General features: G+C 53.8%; 1 protein-coding gene across 1 annotated transcript; it reads left to right on the top strand.

Moving 5' to 3' along the window:
- Nucleotides 1–9291: 9291 nt before the first annotated feature.
- On the top strand, nt 9292–14765 carry FOXD1 (forkhead box D1). Its single transcript, XM_074855665.1, has 2 exons — nt 9292–10668; nt 14652–14765. The coding sequence occupies exon 1, from the start codon at nt 9333–9335 to the stop codon at nt 10644–10646; it is 1314 nt and encodes a 437-aa protein (XP_074711766.1). The 5' UTR covers nt 9292–9332; the 3' UTR covers nt 10647–10668; nt 14652–14765.
- Nucleotides 14766–22189: the final 7424 nt, after the last annotated feature.

Below are 22189 nucleotides of genomic sequence, written 5' to 3' on the forward strand. Positions count from 1 at the left end.
TCTGGTGGGACTGATCTCATGGTTATCAGGAACTCACATGTCTGTTTCCAACAACCGTTCTCACCATGCAGAAAGCTAAGCAGTTTTTGTAGGGTCTGGAACTGTGTTGCATAGCAGGGTGCAGGAGCAGATTTGTGGGGGAAGCCTGGTGTTCCCATCAGTGCTACACATGCTCACCAAGTGACACAAGAGAGGAGAAGCCATGTGGCCCCATGGACCTGCCCCCATCACCACTGCATCTGAACCCAGTGGGCTTCCTAGCATCAGTAGAAATTCTACTGACCTTGCCATCTCATCCTGTATTTTAATGCCTTTTTAACTGGTTTGTCTCTGGAATACCCTCATTAAACTGTTCCCTTTGTTCTTGTTTCTGTAAGCCTATGTTAATTAATTTATCTTTTTTACTGATTAATGTTAAGGCTCCCATGTTAGTAATTCCCAGAGCCAAGGCTTTGCCAAGGCAGTGCTTTTCGTGTATGGTAGGTTTTATTTGCTCTTTATTTGTTCTTCACTACACTGGAGTTGAGTATTACTTTGTACAGAAGATTCATCACTGTTAGAATTGAGACTTTTGTAATTAGTGAAAATCAATGATAAACCCGAAGTTACTCCATCTGGTGGTGATAGAAGGTCTCAGGGAGGTGATGGTTCAATAGGTGCTGCTGAAGAGCAACCTGTGCTTCCCACCAGACTAACATCACAGCTTAAAATTAGAGGATGATCAAACATCTATAAAGGATGTTGTGAGGACCTGCAGAAATTTGGTCCAGCATATCTGTAACATTGGAACAGTGAGTCAGTTTGTTCAGAAAAGAATGGGAGAAAAAAAAAAAGCAGCACCCATATTACTGTATCTGAATTAGCAAATCCAGTATCTAACTCAGAAGGAAAGAAACAAAACAGATTTGGGAGAAGGGGGGACCTGGGGAGAGATTTGGAGAGGACAGAGTTTCTTCTGAACTAAAAAGAAAGCTTATAAATTTATTGCAAGATGAAATTGGCAATGTACCTGCGACAAAAGGGAATAGAGCCAAGATGAAAAAAAAAAAAAAACCAAAACCCAAAACCAAAAAACCTGAATCACTGCATGCTGTTGAAAGTAAAAGCAATAAATACTTCAGCTTCAGATTTATCACAGTCTGCCATCAATATGTAAGAAAGATTTCAGAATTACTAGGCCAACTGATGTTTCCAAACATGCAAAATGTTTTAATAGGCTGAAATACTGAAGTGAAAATGAGTCACAGATAATTCCAAGATAGAAGCTGTAGAAAGTGCCATCCCAGCTGTCAGCCTAGGATTAGCTAGGCTGGATGTATGACCTCATGTTCCCTCATGTGAGATTTCAAAGACAAATTATCCTGAAAACCACATCACTGAGTTGTATCAGGAATCAACTGAAGCAGTTCAAGAACTGCAGTTCAAGGGACTCTGTAAGATTTGGTTACATTTCCTGGATCAAACAGCAGACCTTCAAAAAACAAACTTTGCATCAGAGAAAAAGTATTTTAGAATGCTAGAATAGTATTGGCTTGTTTTCTCCAGTCCTTTTTGTGTAATTACATATGGGAAACATAAACCTAAACCTGGATTTAGTTGTAGCTAAGAACTTCTGTTGAATAATGAAACAGATCCAAAGCCTGTAGCACTGAAGCAGAGCCTGAGCTCAGTAAACATCTTTTCAGTTCTGAAAAAGGGTAAGTTAGGATCTCAGAAACATCAAAGAATATACATTGCTAAAGCACAGAAGCAGCATAGAAGTGGAAAAAGATCATTAAACTGGTTACTCGGGAAAATTGTCCCCTAAATTATGTGGAAGTTTAAAGGCAGAAGAATGATGACATTTGCTGTCAAATGCCAGTGGAAGAGCTCTCCTGAAACACATGGCCAGTGCTGTGTAATAACAGGGTACGCTGAGGAGAGGTGTTAAGTTAGTATCGTATTCAGGAAAAAAATCACAGGTTATAAACATAAGTGATCAGGCTAAAGTGAAGTAATATTTGTCCTGATTGCTAGTGACCACAAAGAACACATAATCAGTGTATTTTCAGGCAGTGAAGGAAATCTGCCTCATATTTAAAATATCATTAGGAAATGTTAGTTCAAAAGAATGCCATATTCAGCACGCAAGAAAGCAGAAGTGTATGGCACATCAGCAGGGTACCACAGGCAATAATAGTGTCATCGTTCCTAATGTAGATGCTGCAGGACATAAGAGGAAAAGTGCTAAGTTATTTGGAAAAATATGCATATATGTTAGTAATTTAATGGAGGAAAGTAGCGGCATGATGAGGTACAGGAGAAAAAGTGTTGTGAGAGATACGAATGGAAAAGAAACCATCTCCCATAGTACAGACATGACTCACTGAAGAAATCTTAACTTTTTAAGAGCAACTAAATATATAAACATTGAATTGGAGCCCAGGAAGACTGAACTTAATTGCATTGCTGTTTTCATCTTATATATTACAGTGTTGTACCATGTGCCAGTGAGTTGTATGAAGTAATCCATAATAGACTTCAGTGTCAAGGAAGAGAGAGTGCTCCTCATCAGTGTCCTTTTCTCACCATGCCTGTAACTCTTAAACTCAGCAACCCAAAATACCTGGGCTTCAAGCCACATCACAAGCCTTTCATGAGCTGTGGGATGCCTCCCTCTGTTTATAACACCCCACAGAGGCTGACTAGAGAGTAGCTGGAGAATTGCTACGTGAAGAATTCCCTGCCTTCACTGAACATGGTTCAAACAGGCTTTGTCAAATACTTGGGAGTTCGTGTTAACTGGACAGGTAAAGGCTCGCCGAGAAAGGCTTTCATGTAAGAAAGGCTTACTAGAGAATAGGTAAAAGTCAGAAGTCACCATACTCCTCACTGGCTGTGTGTGAAAAAGACGGCACCCTAAATTTATGCACAGATGTCAGAGACTTAAACAAGCAGATTATACCTGTAGACATTCTATACACAGAATTCAAGAGAACTTGATCATTTAAGCCACAGTCACAGAAGTGTTTTGACCCTGCTAAGACAGTTCGTTACAAGTCAGAAATGTCAACCCAAAATCAGCATAGTTCCACCCAAGGATGGCATATTTGGGCCAGGATGAATCAGGACTAAATTTGCCCTGCTTTAGATATGTAGCTGTCAGTGTGCCACCTTTGACAAATGTCTTGTCAGCTGTGAAGGTGTGAGTCATTCTGGATTTTGCCTTTGGCTTTCTAGGGCTCATGCTCCAGCTTGGTGCTTGGCAGGAGGTAAGCAGTGAGTGCAGGTGGCCAGAGGTGAGGAGGCTGGACTGGGTGAGGGCCTTCCTCCTGCAGCAGCTAGCTGTTATTTCCGCTCAAGCCCTGGCAGGAACCCAGCACCCCCTTTGTTTTAGATGGAAAAATCAATCTTCTCTATCTTTGATCACAGTACAGCTTATCCCTAAGGATTTCTAAGTGAATGAAGAGCATACCTGCCAATATTCACTGCATGGGTTCATTCTCCTTTTGGGCTTACTTGCATTGCTACAGAATTAAATGGGAAATATCTCAAATATCTGAGACATTAATTAAGGGATCTCCCTCCTAGTTTCCCAGAGCTTGTCTACAATGAAGAAATCAGGACTTACGTGGAGAATGTTAGAAAGGTTTTCAATAGTCAGTGGAGTCATGAAGTCAAATGTAACCTAAACAAACATGATTTGTTCATGTGACAAGTACCCTGCTGTATCAGCTCTGATGGCCAGTGCTCCATTTTGAAAACCGGATATCCCTTCACTAGCATTGAGAATAGACACTGGCTTAAAAGAGTAGAAATAATACACTGAACTTAAAACTGGAAAAGCAAATTTAGGCATCTCATGCTGCTCTGGAGGTTTATTACATGAGAAAAGGTGAAAAGTATGGCAAGGATTGTCAGGGGTACAGAACTACTTCTGTGCTAATCCAGTGATTCCGAAGCAGAACTCCTCAGCCTGAAAAAAAGAGCTGACCAATGAAAAAAATTGTCATAAAATCTACAAAGTCGTGAATTGCAGGGAGAGGGTGGTTAACAACAGTTTTTACTCGCCTCTTCTAGTACACAAATGAAAGTGCATCAGATTAAATGAACAGGTGACTGGCTTAAAGCAAACAAAAAGAGACGCTTCACACCATGCGTGGTGAAAGCTGGGGAAGACTTCACCGCAGAACATGTTCAGTGATGTAAATGTACATGATTTCAAGAAGCGACTGGCCAAATTCACAGAAGAAATTCTGTCATAGGCTATTTAATTCAAATGTTATCTCTGACTTAAAAAAAACCCTGAAAACTAGATTTCTGGCAGCTAGGAATAAATTTTACACACTTACCGTGTTCCTATATTCTTCCCTAAGCATCTGGTATTGGCTGATGTTGAAGTCAGCTTATGCTGCTAGTTGGGTCTTGGTCTAACTTGGTATAATTTCTCCTTGTGTTCTGTTAGACGAGAAGTGCAGAAGGGTCCTGAGAACATTTAATCACATTGTATAGAAATTAAAGGCCCAAAAGGACCTTAAAGGAAGTGGCTTTTACCTGTCACAGTAAATGACCTGCAAGAATTATAGAACAGATTATAGAAGAAAGGGGGGAAAAAACAAAACAAAACAAAACAAAACAAACATGGACTTGGTTATGAAGAAAAATAAGTTTGACAATGCAGGGGGGTGGGGGGAAGGGGTAGGGTCATCTCCAGGGGTGACAAACTTCTTCAGCAGTAGGCATGGCAGGAAGTCCCACATTTTTCTTCAGCTTTTCAGGTGACTACTGCCCCCCCTCACCAATACATTGCTTTTTGTCCTGGTCACACAGACACTGTTTGTAATCTCAGCCTCTGCAGAAGGCTCAAGGGAAGTGTTACCTTCCTCCAAAACTACACAGCAAGGGAATAGGGGGATAAACCCACAAAAAAGTGGAGGTAAAATGGTGATCACTGTGATACTGGACAATGGAGATGACAGCTATCGCTGCCATGGTCCCTGTCATGAACGCCACTATCCTGTTGCAAGGTCATTGCCAGAGGATTTATTCTTTCCATGTCACAAGCAGCTCAGAATCCAGTCCAAGCTTTGGCCCAAGGAACAACAGTGCCAGAAAGTGTAAATTATTCAAGAAATGGTTTTATTTCAATAACAGAAACTCTGGTCCTCCAGGTAAGACTCAGACCTGGGTGTGAAGATGTAGGAGGCCATGCCAAAAGACGTGCAACCTTTGGTGTTGTAGTCTTGCAAGGTGCAGCAGGCCCAGGGAAGTGTAGCTGGTGGCCAGACTCTACCTCACTTTCCACAGGCTAAACCTAGTCAAACAGTCAAATCACCCAGGGGTGCACACAACCACCAGGCACCTGTGGTGATGAAGGCTCTGGCATCCTTCTGCATGGTCAGGGTCAGCTCTGGAAAACTCAGAGCACCTCAGCCAGTATGCCAGTGTGGCTGCTTGAAAGTGCCCTAAATGGTGCCCAGGGTGATTTTGAATAAAGGGCCATGGAAGGCCTGTAGGTTCATCTGTCCCCTGTCCCAGCATGGGCTTCTGGGTGCCTTGCTTGGGCACAGTCTCCCCAGCTGTAGAAGGGTGTGTGGCCTTGGGTGCTGTGGGGGTCCCACAGCATTGTCCCTCAGAACAAGGGAGACATCAATGGGAAGTGATGGTCTTGTCTGGCTCCTGCCTGGGGGTCCCTGGACACACCATCCAAGCCAGGATGCCCCTAGTATGGCCAACTCCACCAGCAGAGAGCTGCCAAAATACCCAACCCTTTCTCAGATTTGGATCTGTGGGATGAGGCTTGGAGGGGAAGCTCCTGTCCTTGCTGCCCTGCAGGAGCTGTGGACACCAGGGGACCAACCTTGCTGCCGGGGGAGGGCCGTGGGCTCGGATGAAGAGCAGGAGCCACCAGAACTGCTTGTCTGGATTACCAGAGCACTTTCATCCCATGCTTGCCCTGCACTGATAAAATGTGGGGTGTTCTGTATATGCATGCAGGAATTGTGTGTATAAGATATAATTAAAATTTATAATGAATATTAATAAGCCCAAGCAATAGAAAAATAAACCCTACCTGTGTACCTGTGTTTCACATCTCGCTTCTGTGAAACTGTGGTTTTAGGTGCATGTTATATCACATCACACAACCAGCAGGAGACCGTGGAAGACAGCTCCAGAGGTCCCGGGACCGGGGTGGCCATTTTGAGGGTGGGTGTGTGGCCCAAAATGGGCGCAGCCCGGCTGCCAACTGCGGGGTGGCAGAGCCCCAGGGCAGGGGTGGGAAGGTGGTCGGGGGAGTTCCAGCCTTTCCATGGAGAGGGGTTTCTCAGGTGTCCCCAGAACGCCGCTTTTCTTCAGGGTCTGGGGGTGCCGCTCAGTCCCCGGACGGGGTGGTCCTGCCCTGCCCTGCCCTTCCCGAGGACTGCTTTGGGCAGGAGGCCGCGCCGGGCATCCTGTCCCGGCACCCGGCGTCCCGGAGCCGGCCGACCCGCCTCCGCCCGGCGCTCCTTGCCAGTAGGTGGCATCCCCCGTCCGCGCAGAGCACCGCCGGGAGCGGAGCGGCGCGGGGTCGGCGGCGGGGCGGGCGACAGGCAAACGCCGCGGCCCCTGGCGCGGCGGGGTCCCACCTGGGGAAACGCCGCTCATGGCTGAGCCGCCGCTGCTGGCCTTCCTTCTTCCCTTTCTTGCCCTTCTGAGAAGGCACCTGCCGGGCTGTGAGGGGAGCGAGCGGAAGATGCGCACGGACGAGTCGCGATCTCCAGGGGCTGCAGTAACACCAGGTCGTAATTGTCCGCACTGGGGGCTGGCTCAGCTGCCCCCCAGAAAGCAAGGTCCTCACCCCTGCCCACCCCCGCGGCGACAGACGAGGGCTTGCAGTGTTGCCCGAGCCTGTCAGGGGGGTCCCCAGCACCCCCCCCCAGGCCACTTCGGCCGGCCACGTCCAGGAGGACCCTCGCTCCACGCCGGGGCCCTCCCGGCACGCCGGGGCCGCGGTGCTCCCGGGAACCCGGCGCTGCCGAAGAGCCGCCGGTGTCACACGCTCGGTGAAACACCGGTGCGTCCTGCGTGGGTGTTAGCAGGAGATCGCGGACAGATGTAGCCTCTCCCGGTTTGTTGCTACAGTGCTTCTTCAAAAAAAAAATTTTTAAACTCCATCGTTCTTCCTATTTAAGAGGTGGTTGTTGTTTGTAAGATCGGTTTAAACGTTCAGGCAAATCAGAAAGTACTAGGAGAAGAGCAAGAGTAAAAGGAACAAAAGGGAGTAAGATGGAAAAATACTAACTCTTTGTAATGAGGAGAAACCTCTCGAAGAGGAAAAGTCCTTTTTCTGCTTTCCTTTTAGTAACTTGCCCGAGGACCCCAAAACTAATTCAAAGAGGCATTTTACGTCCTGTGAACTGTAAATCTCTAGTGACATTATCAATCTTTCTACAGGAAAAAATAGACATTCACTGGGATTGGGGGTTCTTTTTTCTTCTTTTTTGTCCCCTCTTTTGTAACTTTTGGTGGTATTCTCCTGTAGGCGCCTTAGCAGTGAACAAAATGTAAATAGGATTATTTGGAAATAGTAGAAAGGATTATGTTGTAAATCCATGGAACTGGGTTTGAAACAGGGTGTCTTGTAGTTTTGGATTAGGACAATATATCAAAAACGTATTTCGAGAAAATGGTGTGTGTGAGATGTTTGAGAAGCGAGATTTGAGCAGTAAGGACGCTAGACATCAGTCCGCCCTTCTCAAGACGATTTCTGCCGGAGCACGGAATGCTCTCTCTCCTACTCCTCCCATCTCAATCGGATCCTGATCATGGGTTATCCTGCCAGAACTGGGAGCGATGGGAATTTTCAAAGTGTTTCTTTTTAAGACCACAAAGATTTATTTCATTTATGTCCAAGTGTGTTTGGTTGGTTGGTTGTGTTTTTTTTCCTCTGCCAGACCTTGCTTAAAGGGGATCCCCGCTCTTCTGCTGTCCTCGCATGTATCACCTGAAACTGAGAACGGTGGGACTTAAATTAGGAAGCAATCTTTTGTGTCTCTTTTTCGGGGGTGTTGCTCCTACACTTAGATCAGAATTCGCATTTTAAAGGCCGGTGGATTGTTTTCCGTTGCATACAAAGGAGGTAACGCTAATTCTCAGTTAGTGTTTCCCATAATGGAGGGAGCTGCTTCTCTCCCTTTAAAAACAATAGCCTCACAAATAAACTGTGAGGTTAGCCGTGTATTTTGGAGGCGGTTCTTTGAGAGCTTGCGAGGTCGACATCGAGAGATCTTTGATTTCATTCTTAAATGAAATAAACTCCGGAGGGGGGAAGGGCGGGTGGGAGAGATGTCTCTAAACCATCCTGTGGACAAAAGTCTGAAGTTTTAACTCACCACCTCCCTCTCCGGCCTGTTTTTTGTGGTTTTTTTTTTCCCTCCTTCCCACGGGAAGCAGGACCCCCTTCCTGGGGGCAGCCCAGGAAGACGCAGAGCTCCCGACACCCTCCGGGTGGGTCCTGGGAAGATGCTCCATCACTTTGGGACAGACTTGCACTTTTTTTTTTTTTTTCCCCGGGGGTGTTGGGGGGCGTGTTGTCTTTATTTCCCCCCTTTTCCACCAAAGACGGCCCCGGTCGCCCTGCGGCCCCCCGAGCCCCTCCTGGCGGGGGGGGGGGGGGGGGGGGCGGGGGGGCGGCGAGGCGCCCCGCGGCGTGCGGGGGTGGGGGGTAGACACGGCGCCGCTCGGGGCTGCCGCTCGCCCCGCCGCGCTCTGACGCTGGAAGCCATGTGATGCCCCCCTCGCTATAAGGCGGGGAGGAAGGCCGCCCTCTCTGGGATTCGGCCCCAGCCTTTTCACCGTATTTCTTAAGGCCCGGCAAGCCGCCCCCTCCGCCCTCCCTCCTCGCCAGCCTCCTCCCCTCTCCTCCTCCCAGGACTAGGCGTGCTCCCTCCTGCCCCACATCCATTAATGTCTGGGGGCTGAGGTGAGGAGAAAGAAGGGGGAACTGACTTGCAGGCGCGGCGGCACAGCCCCCCCGCCCCCCAACCCCTATCCCCCCCCCCCAAAGAAAAGACCCAAAAAAGGGGGGAGGGGAGGGGAAAAGAGACAGAGAGAAATCAAAAAGCAGCAAAAAATACCCCGAAACAAGCCCCAAATCAGCCGCCGCATCCGAGCGGGCGGCGGGAGCGCTCCCGCGGCGCGGCAGCGGCGCTGGGGACCAGCGCAGCTCGGAGCGGCCCGCCTGCCCGCGGCGGCGGCGGCGGCGGGGCGGCTCTCCGCGGAGCGGCGTGGGGGCCTGGCGGCGGCGGGGCGGGCGCCCGCCCGCCCGCCGCGTCGCGCCGGCCGCCACCGATGCGCTGCCCCGCCGCCGCGCCATGACCCTGAGCTCGGAGATGTCCGAGGCGTCGGCGCTGGCTGAGGAGACCGACATCGATGTTGTGGGCGAGGAGGACGACGAGGAGGACGACGAGGAGCCGCAGCCCCGCCGCCGCCGCCGCCGCTCCTACGCCGAGGACGAGGAGGAGGAGGAAGAGGACGAAGAGGACGAAGAGGATGTGGGCGACCTCCACGACGACGCCCTGCTGCCGCGGTCGCCCGTGCGCGGCGGAGGCGGCGGCGGGGGCGGCGGCGGAGCGGGCGGCGGGGACGGTGCCGGCGGCTCTCGGTCCCCCTCGCGGGGCGGCCCGCAGAAGGCGGTGGCGGGAGGCGGCGGGGCGGGCGGCGGCGGCAGCGGCAGCGGCAGCAGCGGGGTGGGCGGCGGCGGCAAGAACAGCCTGGTGAAACCGCCGTACTCCTACATCGCCCTCATCACCATGGCCATCCTGCAGAGCCCCAAGAAGCGGCTGACGCTGAGCGAGATCTGCGAGTTCATCAGCGGGCGCTTCCCCTACTACCGGGAGAAGTTCCCCGCCTGGCAGAACAGCATCCGCCACAACCTCTCCCTCAACGACTGCTTCGTCAAGATCCCCCGGGAGCCCGGCAACCCGGGCAAGGGCAACTACTGGACGCTGGACCCCGAGTCCGCCGACATGTTCGACAACGGGAGCTTCCTGCGCCGCCGAAAGCGTTTCAAGCGGCAGCAGCTCCCGGCGCCCGAGCTGCTGCTGCGCGCCGTGGACCCCGCCGCCTTCCTCCCGCAGCCCCCACCCCAGCCCCCGCAGCAGCCGCCCTGCGCCTACGGACCCTACGGCTGCGGCTACGGCCTCCAGCTCCAGCCCTACCACCCCCACTCCGCCCTCTTCGCCTTCCACCACCCCTCGCCGCCGCCCCGCCAGCCCCCCGCCGCCCCCGGCAGCGCCCCCGGTGCGGCGCTGCCCCCCGCCGCCGCCGCCGCCGCCGCCGCGCCGCCGGGCCCCTTGCTGCCGGCGGCGGAGCTGGCACGGACGCCCTTCGGCTACGCGCACCCGCTGGGCCCGGCGCTGGCGGCCTCGCTGCACGCTGCCAAGCCCGGCAGCGGCGCAGCGCTGGCCCGCTCGCCCTTCTCCATCGAGAGCATCATCGGGGGAGGGCCCGGCCCCGGCCCCGGCCCCGGCCCCGGCCCCGGCCCCGGCGCGGGCAGCAGCTGCGCCTCTCAGTCGGCCGCGGCGCCGGGGCTGGTCCGCTCGCTGGGGAGCGCCGGGGGCGGCCTGCCCCCCGCCGCCGCCCTGCCCGCCGCCCCCGGCTTCGCGGCCCGGATCTCTAACTGTTAAGGGTTTGGGAGTCTTTCCGAAGGTAGGATCTGGGGTATCTGCTTTTCCGCCGCTCGGATGCCCGGCGGACGCTGCCCGAATGACTGTGAGCTTTGCGTGGGGATTGCGCGGTGGGCTCGGGGGGCGTCCGCCGCAGCCGGCGGGTCGCCCGGGACCTGCGTTTGTGCAAAGCCGGGTCTAGATGCTGCACGGGCAGGCAGTCACGCTATCGGAAAGTTACTCGTTACTCCTTAGAAAGAAAAAAAAAAAAAAAAAAAAAAAAAGAGAGGAAAAAGGTGATAAATAACGTCTCTAAACTGTTAAAGTTCAGAGATTCTCAGGTCTAGGAGCTTGAAAACAGTAATGTACAGGAAAACAAAAAGGCTTGAGGGAGGACAGCAAAGCAATACTTCTTCATTTTAGTACACTTGTCTTATGTACTTTTATAAAAGAAAAGATTAACATGTTTACACAGAAGAAAGTCAAGATTATAATTTCTTATTTTAACCTGTGTTTTGTATTATAATAGACTTACGGAGTTTTTTATTTTGTACTTTATGCGTATTCTTTACAAGGAATATTGTTAAAAATTACTGGCAAGTATTATTGTACCATTTTAATGTAAAATTTTTACACATTTTCAAAAATAAAATTTTTAATTTTCAAAAAAAAGAAGCAAAGCCAAAAACAAACCCAAAGACCAAAGTAGCCCAGCCAAACAATTGGCTTCGGATTCTTCCCTCCTTAATACTTCTCCCTTCTTGGGACATTGATATATTTTTCTTCGGGATTAATAGCCCAATAGCCAAGGAATTTTACAGCTTGAAATTTATTATGTCTGGATTTGACCGCGAAGAAGAAGATCAGAATATGGTCTTTGCAGTCAAACCATTGTTAACCCTAGCAGAGAATGAAAGACCAAAAGAAAAAAAAAAAAAAAAAAAAAAAGAGCAAGGACTAAAGAGGGAATAGAAATAGGTCTCTCTCGCGGGAGTAAAGTCCAGTTCTGTAAGGCACCAATCAGGGCATTGATTAAAAAGCCGGTTTAAAACTATTTTTATACTTTTGGATGTGTTCTAAATCACAACAGCATCGCAGTTTGGTTTCCAAGAGGCCCAAAGGAAAATGCTACTAATAAGGGGCACGTACTGAACTTCAGAGAGATTTATCCTAGACACTTATGTTTCTATGACGATAATAAGGACATGTGTTTCTACTTTTCAATACATATAATATAAAATGAACATTGGAATACCCTCGTGTGAAGAGCTGATTAAGTGCACGAGCTGTTGAAGTATGGATATGTAAGTGTACGAAACAAACCGTGAAAGCAGCTTCTCTTTTGAACCCTCTTTTTAACCCGCATAAGGTCGATAGATATGTATTTCATAGACTAAAATTGGTTTTTTTTAACCAAAAAGGCCGCCTCAAATATCCGGAGTTTAGGCATGAAAAAAGACTCGCAAGTTATAAAGTGGGTGTGAGGTTGCGTGTTGTGAACTAAGGAACACGCGTTTTTCAAATCAGGGAGGGTCTTTTCAAGTACGACTGTATTTATAACAATTTAGTAGATTCATGGAAAAATTATGTGAATCTTCGTAAAAAAGAGAAGGAAAAAAAAAAAAGGAGGGATACTTTCAGTGCTTTTTTGGAGTGAGGAGGGGAAGGTTGTGTGGTTACACGCTTTTACTTATAGAAGTACCTCGTCGCCTTGGTTTTAAGTATTCTCGTGGATAGAAAAGTGATGCTTTTCTGTTTTGTTTGTAGCAATGCAGGGTTAAATTGATAGTTTTCAATAAGATGAAAGACTGGACTTAAGATCTCTGCCGGGCTCCATTTGCAGTCTGCAGCTGGAGGGCCTCTTTGGGTGTCCCGGGTCCCTTAGAGGACAAGGAAGTGGAGTCCCCTTTCATTTCTATATAACTAAAGGCAGAAGATCCCAGAGGCACGTACCCTTCGGGGAGAGCGCATCCTTTCCACGGGGGACCGATTATCTTGCTTTCCCCGGGCCCGGCCGGGGGGATGCGCCGGGCCGCTGCGCTGGTCCAGCACAGGGTACAGAGCTCGGCTTAGGCGCCCCTCGGAGGTGCGGCTAAAACCACGCAGGGAAAGGATTTGCGAGGGGGCAGGCGGCTGTAGTGGCGCTCGCGGCGGTACCGGGCTCCCCGGGGGGCGATGCCGCTTGCGGTCCGTCCGGCTTCGGGCTGCCAGAGCACCGACCCGGGGCGAGAAGCCGTGTGGGGACTTGCGCCGTCTCCCTGCAGCTGAGATGGGAAGGGCAGGTTCCGACGAGACCGTATTTGTTTCTCTCGGCTTCCCCGCTGCAAACCCGGGGGAACCCGGCGACCTGCCCTGCGCGGAGGCCGGCCCAGGGGGTCAGAGCGTGCCCGCCGCCCTTCCCTCGGGTCTCTCCAGAGGAAAACCCTTCTCAGAGGTGTATGGCCAGGAAACTGCTCGGCCGCTTGTTCCTTCCACGCTTTGTGCTGGTCGTCTGTATCCCGTGCGGACAGGGCCTTCACCTGGGAGTTGATAGGGGAGCTGGCAGGAGCACATTGCTGCAAGTGGCGTAGCTCTGGTGGGTTTTTTTTAAGCGCTGAGGAAAGGGGGCGAGGAAGGGGGTTTGTGGTGCGGGGGGAAGACCGCTTCGCCTGTCTTCGCCGAGTCCGGCCCGACGGTCCCGGTTCCCCGCACCGCTGCCCCGGAGCAGGTGCCACCAAAAAAGGCGCCGGCCCCGCAGCCCTTTGATGGGCTCCGCAGCACCGCCGGGCCCCAGAGCCCCATTCGCATGCAAATGGCCCGCAGTGCCCCCCCGGCTTTCAAGGCGAACAGAGGGGACTAGTAGTTCTCGCAGGGACGGAGCCCGGACGAACAATTCCTCCGAAACAGGCTGGGCCCTAATAAACAAGCTGGTAGGGCAAACAGGATGGTGTCGCCTCCTTCTCCTCCTCCCAGCTACAAAGTGTGGATTCATTAACCCGTCTCCTTTTCTCATCATATCCCTGTAGGGCTGAGAGACGAATTACTGAAGCTGAATTGGGAGGGGATGGATCTACGAGGGGGCTAATGTTTCAATCAGTTCCTCCAGAAGGACCACACAAAAAGAAACTTTTTAGTTTATGGTGCTATTATGCAGAGTTTTAATCTAGGGATAGATTTAGCCAAATGTTATCTATTGGGAATTTAATGAAGCCCTTATGTATTCAATAGTTTTTTATGCCACACACAGTGTCTCTATCCAGAAACGTTTCCCTCCACATATTTCTTTGTTTCTGTTGGGTGATTTATATATTTTTAATTAGGTTTTTTTTTAATAATTATTTATTTTCAAGCATCTTGTATAACGTTTCTCTTAAGCAGGACTGCATTAGGTCCCTTCCCACATCCCCTATAAAAGAAGTTTCCCCTTCCCCGTTTCGAAGCTGATTAGTTTGCACGTCCGCACACTGCGCCCTTCCCGCCGGAGCGCTCCCCCCGCCTTGTGCGGAGGGGCGCGACACCGCGCCGGCTCTGCCGGCACCGGCGTGGGCCGCGGTGGTCGGCGCGGCCCGGGGGTCCGGCCGAGCCGCGGGGCTCCCCGTGCGCGGCTCCCCGGCCCTGAAGTTGGTCTCCTCCCAAACCTTCCCCATCCGCAGCTCCCTCAGGCTATACGTTCGCTCCCGGTCGTTTTTCTGGCGCAGCGAGGGGCACCCCTGGGGGCAGCGGGGATCAGTCGGCTGGTGCAGCCCCCGTCCTTGCAGGCTGGTTTCAGGTACCCAGGGCCAGCCCCGTCCCTGAGTCTGGTGGGTGAAAGCGGGGACGGGGGCCTCACCTGCTCGCAGCTGCTCCCTTTCTCTCAGCGCTGGTGGCGAGGGCAGAGCGCACGGTCGCCCCCGCCGACACTGAGGCCTGTGCGGGGGATCTGTTGGAAAGTGGATCTCGTTTAATTGTCCCTTGGCACGGCCCGCAGGCTCCGCTCCGTATGTAATACTTTCCCTCATTACTTACAGTAAGTACTTCAGTAGTCTCTGACAATACTGTATTTGACAGAAATCATGGAAATTATGATCGTGGCTAAAAGCTCCCTGCGCTGGGACTCGCTAACCAAGGCAGATTCCTTTTCCAGCTTGTTACCAGCGGCTCCCCCATCCGCAGCGAAGTTTCCCCCGCTCCCCTTCCGGCGCGGCACCGGGCCGCACACACCGGCGGGACCCGGGGACCGGCCGCTGCCTGCCCGCCGCCGGGCGCCTCCCGAGCAGGTAGGTGTCCGCTCGCCCTCCGCCTCTGCCGCCCCTCACCCCCACGCCCCTGGTGACCTGCCGCAGGTGGCCGCAGGGCTCCTCCGCCCTTCTCCGTAAGTCCTTTCCCCCCCGCAATCCCCACCGCCAGAGCCACGTCGAGCAGCCGCCGCGGGCTCTCCACTCGCTTCCCCTTCCTGCGCCGCAAAGCACGGCCGAGGTGCGGAGGAAAGACTGGTGCATAAGTGTGTGCGCGTACGCGTGTGCGGGAAAACGGCACTCCCGACGACGACGAGCTGCCTTCGGATCCGTGCTGCGGTAGTAAATGTGCTCCCTGCCTCTCTGCGCAGATGGGTGTCCATCGATCTGGGGGGAGGCGGAGACCTGCAGGCGAGCCCCAAAACTGTAACCCCCTTGCTCCTGTTTTTCTCTTGCAGAAGAGCGCCGTGCCCTGCCGCCGGTCCCAGCCCGGAGGGGTGCTGCGGGCTGCCGGCTCCGCAACCCCGCCGGCCCCCTCCCCGCCGCCCGGCCCGGCTCCCGCGCAGCTCCCGGCGCCGCCCGAAAGAGGAGAGGCTAAGGCTGCGGGGCTGGGGGCGCGGGGGGCGCGGGGAGCCCCGCGGCAGAACCCCGGCTGCAGCAGCGCGGGTGGCACGGCCGCGCAGCGGGGCAGAAGCCTCCGCGCCCGCGGCGGAGCTCCGCGCCGAGCCCGCCCGTGGGGGTGAGGAGGCACCCGGCGGCGGCTCGGCGGGAGTCACCGCGGGAACCCCGCGAAAGATGCGCGTTGTACGAAGGTGTGTCTTCGGTGCAGGGCTTCGATTCCGCGGGCTGCCGAGGCGAGGGGCGGCGGGGCTCCCGCTGTAGTCTGCGCCTCGGAGGAGAGACCTACCGGGTAGGCCTCAGAGTGCCCAGAAAGTAGAAAAAAATACGGACTGGACTGTACGGAAGACATTTAAAATTTTATTTTATTTTTTAAAACGCAATGTCTAGCCAATTTCGGAAATTATATCTCTGAGCCGAATTCAGAGGGAAAGTTATGTGGTTTTTTACAACCTAAATAATTAAACTTGCCCTTTCTCCAAACCACAAGAGACCTGATGAATTGATTCTAAGTTTCCCTTTCGTTGATGGAGCAAAACGGCATGCAGAAGTCTGCGGGGCCCCATATTTAGATGATAAATTATACAATTTATGTTGGAAGCAAAAGAATAAATAGAGATTTCAGTTGTTGCATTAATTCGTTGTCTGAGACTGGGAAAGCCTTATCCACGGCTAATCCGAAGGTATTTGTCTCCCCTCTGCGCAACAGAAAACCGTCTGCATGCATCGAAACGCGTGTGTACGTTCAGGCGCGTGTGCCCGGGACCCGATGCTGCCACCGAACCGCGCCCGCGCATCTGTGGCACTGCGGCGGTCGCTCCGGCAAATGCCCACGCTTTGGAAAGTCCTTGTAAAGCCCGGGAATATGGCTCTTTCTACCGCGGTGGACGTAGGTCTGCTTCTCAGCTTTCATTACGGGAGAGCACATGCTCACCTGTATACACGAAATACATTAAATACATACAATCAAGATGAATGAGGTGTCTTCCTCGGGTTTTCTTTTCGTAAAATAAACACTGTCACGTCTGTTTATTCAGCAACCACTAGACGAAACTGATAGCTTTCTAATATACGTGTATACAGTGAAATTCCACCTGTCGGGTGCACGAAGGGAGGGGTAAAGGAAGGCAGTCTCTTCGAATCAGTAGTTCACGATTAAAGGAATCTTTGGTTAAAAAAAACCCCAATCAACCTGTTCAGCACAGTGCGAGGAGGGGCAGGTATGTCAGGTGACTGGTTTGCCAGAAAGTGTATGGGTTCGGAGATTAGGGACCGTGGAAAATAATTTATACTAGTCATTCCAGCCTGCTTCTGATTGCACGAAATCCCGCCTGGGGCAGCTCGGTGAGTTCTGTCAAACATCCTCCTGGCCTTTCTGGAAGTCCTTCACTTGTCTTTCTCCGTGCAGACGGCACTGCGTGCGGGGCAGCGCACACGAGTGTGTGTCCTCGCACTGTCCCGCAAGCGCTCGGCGGCCGGCGGCCCCGCTAACACCAAACCGCAGACCTCCTCCCCTCCGCCTGCCGCTTCTGTACGAGAAGCCAAAGGACGTCCCTTCTCTGGAAATTAACCTCTTTAGATCGTTTTCAGCACGACTCCCCTCGCGATGGCTCTTTCCCGGGTGTTCAGATATCTGCCGACCGGGACACGTTTTTCGGGGGAGACACCGGTCCCGCTCGCCCGTGGGGCAGATCCCCGCCCGCGCACCGGAGCGGAGCTACCGACAAGCGACGTGGATGTCTCTGCTCTTAACCGACTCCTTTCCCCTCCAACCTCCTCTACACTCAGAGGAAGCCCGCAACAACTTGCTAACACACAGGCAAGACAAGCCCAGCGCTCCCACAAGAGCTTTTGAACCCAGTCCCGGAGCTGCTGCTGCGCCGGTGGCTGCGAGACGGGGCGGTTCGCCCGGCTGAGCGGCGCAAATCTCCGCGGCCGTGCCGGGGCAGTGCAGGGAGCGCTGCGGAGAGCCCAGCAGGAGGGGACCGGCTGCTCCGGGCCGCCTCCCGGCCCCAGGTCCACTGCCGCCCTAGGTCGGCTGCGCTGGACACCAGGCCGCCCGCCTGCAGAGCAGACCACAGCCACCGTCGAGAGAGCGCCCTGGGTTGATAAGCCGCCCCGACACGGACAACCCGCGGCCCAGACCGGTCCTGCTTTCGGCACCCACGCGGGCCGTTTGGAGACACCGTGGGGCGCTGGGGGGCCGGGGAGGGGGGGGCGGGCCGGGGAGCCCGGTGCCGGCGCTATAAATCCCTCGGCAATTGAGTTCTGCACCTTTGATTTGAAAAATCGGATTCCTTGAGTGGAAACAGTTGACAGGAACCTAAAAGGATTAGCTGCATTCCACACAGGATCATTTTTACTGGTAACATTTTGAAACGATTGATCCCTTCCAGACCATAAACAATGTCCAGAAAAATGATCTAACGAGACTTCTATTGTTTCCTTTTGTCTACGAATCCCCCTTCGCCAGCAGTTTGATTAGGGACTTTGACAGACTGCGTCTTAATTCCACTCCCCACCCCCCTTTCCCGAAAGTATTGAATTTGAAATCGCTCACAATTTGGGCCGTAGTCTCTATCTGTCAGAGAGCGTGCAAGTGCAGGGAAAGGCAGGTAGGTAGCGGGGGAAGGAGCAAGGAGAGCAGGCGGGGAGGGGACCGGAGTTTCACTTGCCGCAGGGTGCCGAAATGAGAGGTGGGGGCCTTTTCCTCCGCCGTGCTTCGTTCCTGCAGGCTTTTGTGCCGGCCTGGCGGGAGAGAAGGCGAAAGCCCACCCGTGGACACGCTCACCCGGGCCGTGGCGAGGAGAGGACCCCACACGTGGCCCGGTTTCCTCCCCGTGGCCCGGAGGGACTCGCGATCCGCCGGCCCTGCCTGGTCCCCCCCCTCACCTCCCTGTCCCGCCTGAGGGCAGCAGACTTACCAGGGTGACGTTAGCGGGGGAGGGGGGCGAGGAGGCTCTGCCCTGCGGTGCTGGCCGACCGACTTGTCCTCTGTTTTGACACCTGCGCACACTGGCCCATGCTCCTCTCACTGATTTATAGCTCAATTAAAGGTTCAGCCTTCCTCAAGCCACCCGCGCTGATTCTCTCCGCACCTTCCTCCCTGTGAGGAGGCGGTGGTGGGCTGGAATGTGGGACGTAGACCCCCCTCAGCACCCCGCCTGCCCTTGCACCCCGACCAGATCCCTATCAGGCATCCTTGCACAAACGCAGCTTCGACGAGGTCTCCGCGGTTCCCGGCTCTCCGCTCCTCGGCGTCAGCCTGGGAGGCGATGGGCCGAGGTGGGACCCGAGAGGCAAGCCGCTTCCTGGCTCCTTCCCCCTTTCTCTTCCTTCTTCTCCACGCGTGTGTGATCGCGGGGCCCGGCGTCCCAGAGGCGAGCCGGTGCGGCCCGGGCCGGGGCTGTGCCGTGCAGGGGGGAACACTTCCAGCCCGGGACGGCAAACAGCCAAACCCACTGGGGGAAAACCCCGCCGGGAAAGGCACCTCAATTATGTGTTCCCCTCAATTAAGAGACAGCAGCTCCTGCCCCTCGGATTCCTCGGGACTGGTCCTTCGTGTCAGGGTCCGGGATTCACCTTCTTTCTCTTTTTCTTCTTTTCTTTTTTTTTTTTTTTTTTTTTAAATCCTTTTTCCTTTATTTCTTTTTCCTCCCACAGATAATAAGCTGCTCCCTGACGCAGATTGGCAGCATTGAGCATCTTCCTAACTTAACTCTGTCTTCCTTGAATCTATCAATCCACCTTTCTAATTAGACTAATTAGAGGATATGTGGAGTGTTGCTGGGTCCATAGACTAAACTGCTTAGGGCTTGTGAAAGGAAGGCTGAATGCCCGCCATGGGAGGTGGCCATTCAGGGGGGACGGTAACAGTTGCTACATTTATCTCCTGCCATTGAAAAGAGCTCTGCTTAAAGCTCGATTAAAATGTTTGGAAACTAATGCCACCCTGGATCCCTCTCTAATTAGATGGCCTGGATAGATCACCCCGGGTAGTCAAAAGAAACTCCTTCCCTGGCCTGGCTTTTCTGTTCAGCAGAATTACTTCTCTCCACCACCACCCCGCCCCCACCTCGAAAAGAGAAAGAGTAAAAAAAAAAAAAAAAAAAAAAAGTGTGGGGAGAGAAAGATAACGCAGCTATAAAAATGGAGACGGGAAAAACTGGCACTAGGCCGAAGTCTTCCTCCCCAAGCATTGAGTTATGCTCAGCCCAGGCTTTCCAGCTCGCAGGCCCAGGTTCTCTGTCCTCGGGGTTTCCCAGTGGCCGGGATGTTCCCGACTTCGGCGGAGCCATAGGGGAGGGGGACTGGATTGGGGTCCCCAGCGAGGAAGTAGCTTGGGGAAGGGGAAAAGGCCGTCGCCCTGCTGCCCTCGCCTAGCGCTCCCGCGGCCGCGGTGCGTGCGCAGGTGCGGAGCCCGGCCCCTGGCTTGCCTCGCTGCCCTCCTAGCTGTGCCGCGCCGGCCTGGTTCGGAAAGCACCGGCGGGGTGAAAAAGGGGCGGCGGGTGGGTGGGGAAAGGTCATCCACCGGAGGCGGGGGGGGGGGCTTCTGCCCCAAAACGCGGCCTGAGGGAAGCGACAGTTTCCAACGGGCCGCCGGCCGGGGTGAGGGGAGGGCGGCTGCAGATATCTCCCCGGGGTGCCCTGTGCCTCCGACTCGGATCTGTCGGAACACATCCCGCGCACCCAAACAGGCGCAGACGCGTTTGCATCCCCCGGAGCAGCTTAGAGCCAGGTTTCCTGCCGCAGGGCCCCCGGGATGCGCGCGGGGAGGCCGGCAGCCCTCGGGGCGCTCCGCTCTCGGTGGGGCCCAGCCCCGGCGGAGCGCTGCGGGGTCCGAGCACCTCGTAGATCTGCGGCGCCTCTTCTTCCCCGTACCATAGAGGGATTTGTCCTCATAAACGCGAATAAAAGATTGGTGCTGACGGGGAAAGGGAGGAGGAAAATGTTCTCTTCATTAACGTCAGCCTGCTACAACCAGATGCTTTAATTTACAGGCTAGATATGACCAAAAGTGCCTGAAAAGAGCTCGCACTCATGACTTGGCAAGCAACGAGCCCCCGACAGCTGGTGCCAAAGACGGTGCTCACCCGGAGGGCCGCAGTCCCCCTGTGCCGGCAAATAAGGGTGCAGCGGTGCCTGTGGCCCCGTCGGTGCCGTCGTGGGGACCTGGCGGTGCCCATTTCACCCCGGGGTCTTTGGTGGTTGGATTGCACCACGTGTCAGCAGGATGGGATAAAGTTGGGATTGGCTATTTTAAATATTTTTTTTCTTTTTTAAAGAGCGACCCGATGGGCACTTCTGGAGGAACAGTCGTATCTGCCAGGTGAAAGTATCTGCGTCCCGTTCTCCCTGCCATTCCCCAGGAGAAGCCCCTTTGAGCCGCTGGAGAGTAGGATCTCGGGGGAGAAAGACCTGCGGGAGTGGAAATCATGGAAAAACTAGTGGCATCTTCCCTTTTTATCCAGGCCGCCTGAGTCACTTTCTCCAGAGACCCTCTGCTGGGGAGGGGGAAGGGGGAGAATTGGGAGGGTCTGCTCTGTGTGCTCCTCTTTGCTCCTGCAATCAGACGGTGGCTCTGCCGGCGGGGTAAGGGCTGTCTCTGAGCCCCGGGAGAGCAGGCAGGAGGGAAGTGGGGCGGCCCCAGCCGTGCCCCGGGCCCGCCGCGCTCTTCTAGGCGCGCTGTCCTCTGCCCTCGGCCGGACGGGGAGCTGCTCACGCTGAATCACGTCTAATCCCAGTGAACTCAATTGGACGATTCCGAAGGACAAAACCGATCAAATGTTTCCCTTAGGGACATACGGGGAGCTGCTCACGCTGAATCACGTCTAATCCCAGTGAACTCAACAGGACGAGTCCGAAGGACAAAAGCGATCAAATGTTTCCCTTAGGGACATAGAATCTTTTTTTTTTCTTCTTACCCCCCCCCCCCCCCCCCCCCCCCCATCAAAAGCGAGCCCAGCTAAGAGGACAGATGTGCTGGGCTGCAGAGAGCGCATCTCTCCATTAAATGCTCCCGGAGGATCTCACTCCTGCTCCGCTGGGGTCCGCGGGGCGAGGGGCACCCCGGGGCCCACCTCGGGGAGCGAGAGGGGAGTCCTCTTTGGTAATGAGGGAGGTTTGGCCCTGGGGGACGAGCAGGAGACTTTCTCCCGGCTGCCGAGCCGGGCCTCTGAGGATATAAGGAGAGAGGCCACACCCTCCCGAAAGGCGGGCTTGTCGCTTGTACCCGCTCATGGGCTGTGCCGCTGCCCGTATCCCTCCAGCGCGGACAGCTTCTGGGACCCTTCACCACGAAACCCTGCTCCGAAGGTGTTCAAGGGACAGTCAGGAGAGGGTGCCCGGCCTGCAAGGATCAAAGGACAGCGTGAGGGGTAGTTGAGAGATTGCTGAGTTTTACTCAGTTTTAGAGTTCCCTTAATTTTAGAGAGTGCAGAGTCTTCCCAGGTCCAGTATCTGCATTTCTGGAGCCTCAGGGGAAGCCCAGATGCTGGTGACCTGTTTTTCGGAAAGCAAGGAGACGGGGGCTGAGGATGTTCCCTGTCTAGATCCAGGGGCAGCTGCAGCTGTGTGCCTGGTAGTCCTTCTCAATCAGCAGGTGGTTGAGCTGTTTGTCTACATTTTACATGTTTCACATTGTTTTCCTTGTGGGCGTTATACGGCACGTTTCCTTGGTAGCACTGGGATTTTTAAAAATTATTTTTATTTTTATTTATTTATTTATTTTAAATCCAAATGGGGAATTTCTGG

Source organism: Strix uralensis, chromosome Z, assembly GCF_047716275.1.
Source record: "Strix uralensis isolate ZFMK-TIS-50842 chromosome Z, bStrUra1, whole genome shotgun sequence".
NCBI classification, from domain to species: domain Eukaryota; kingdom Metazoa; phylum Chordata; class Aves; order Strigiformes; family Strigidae; genus Strix; species Strix uralensis.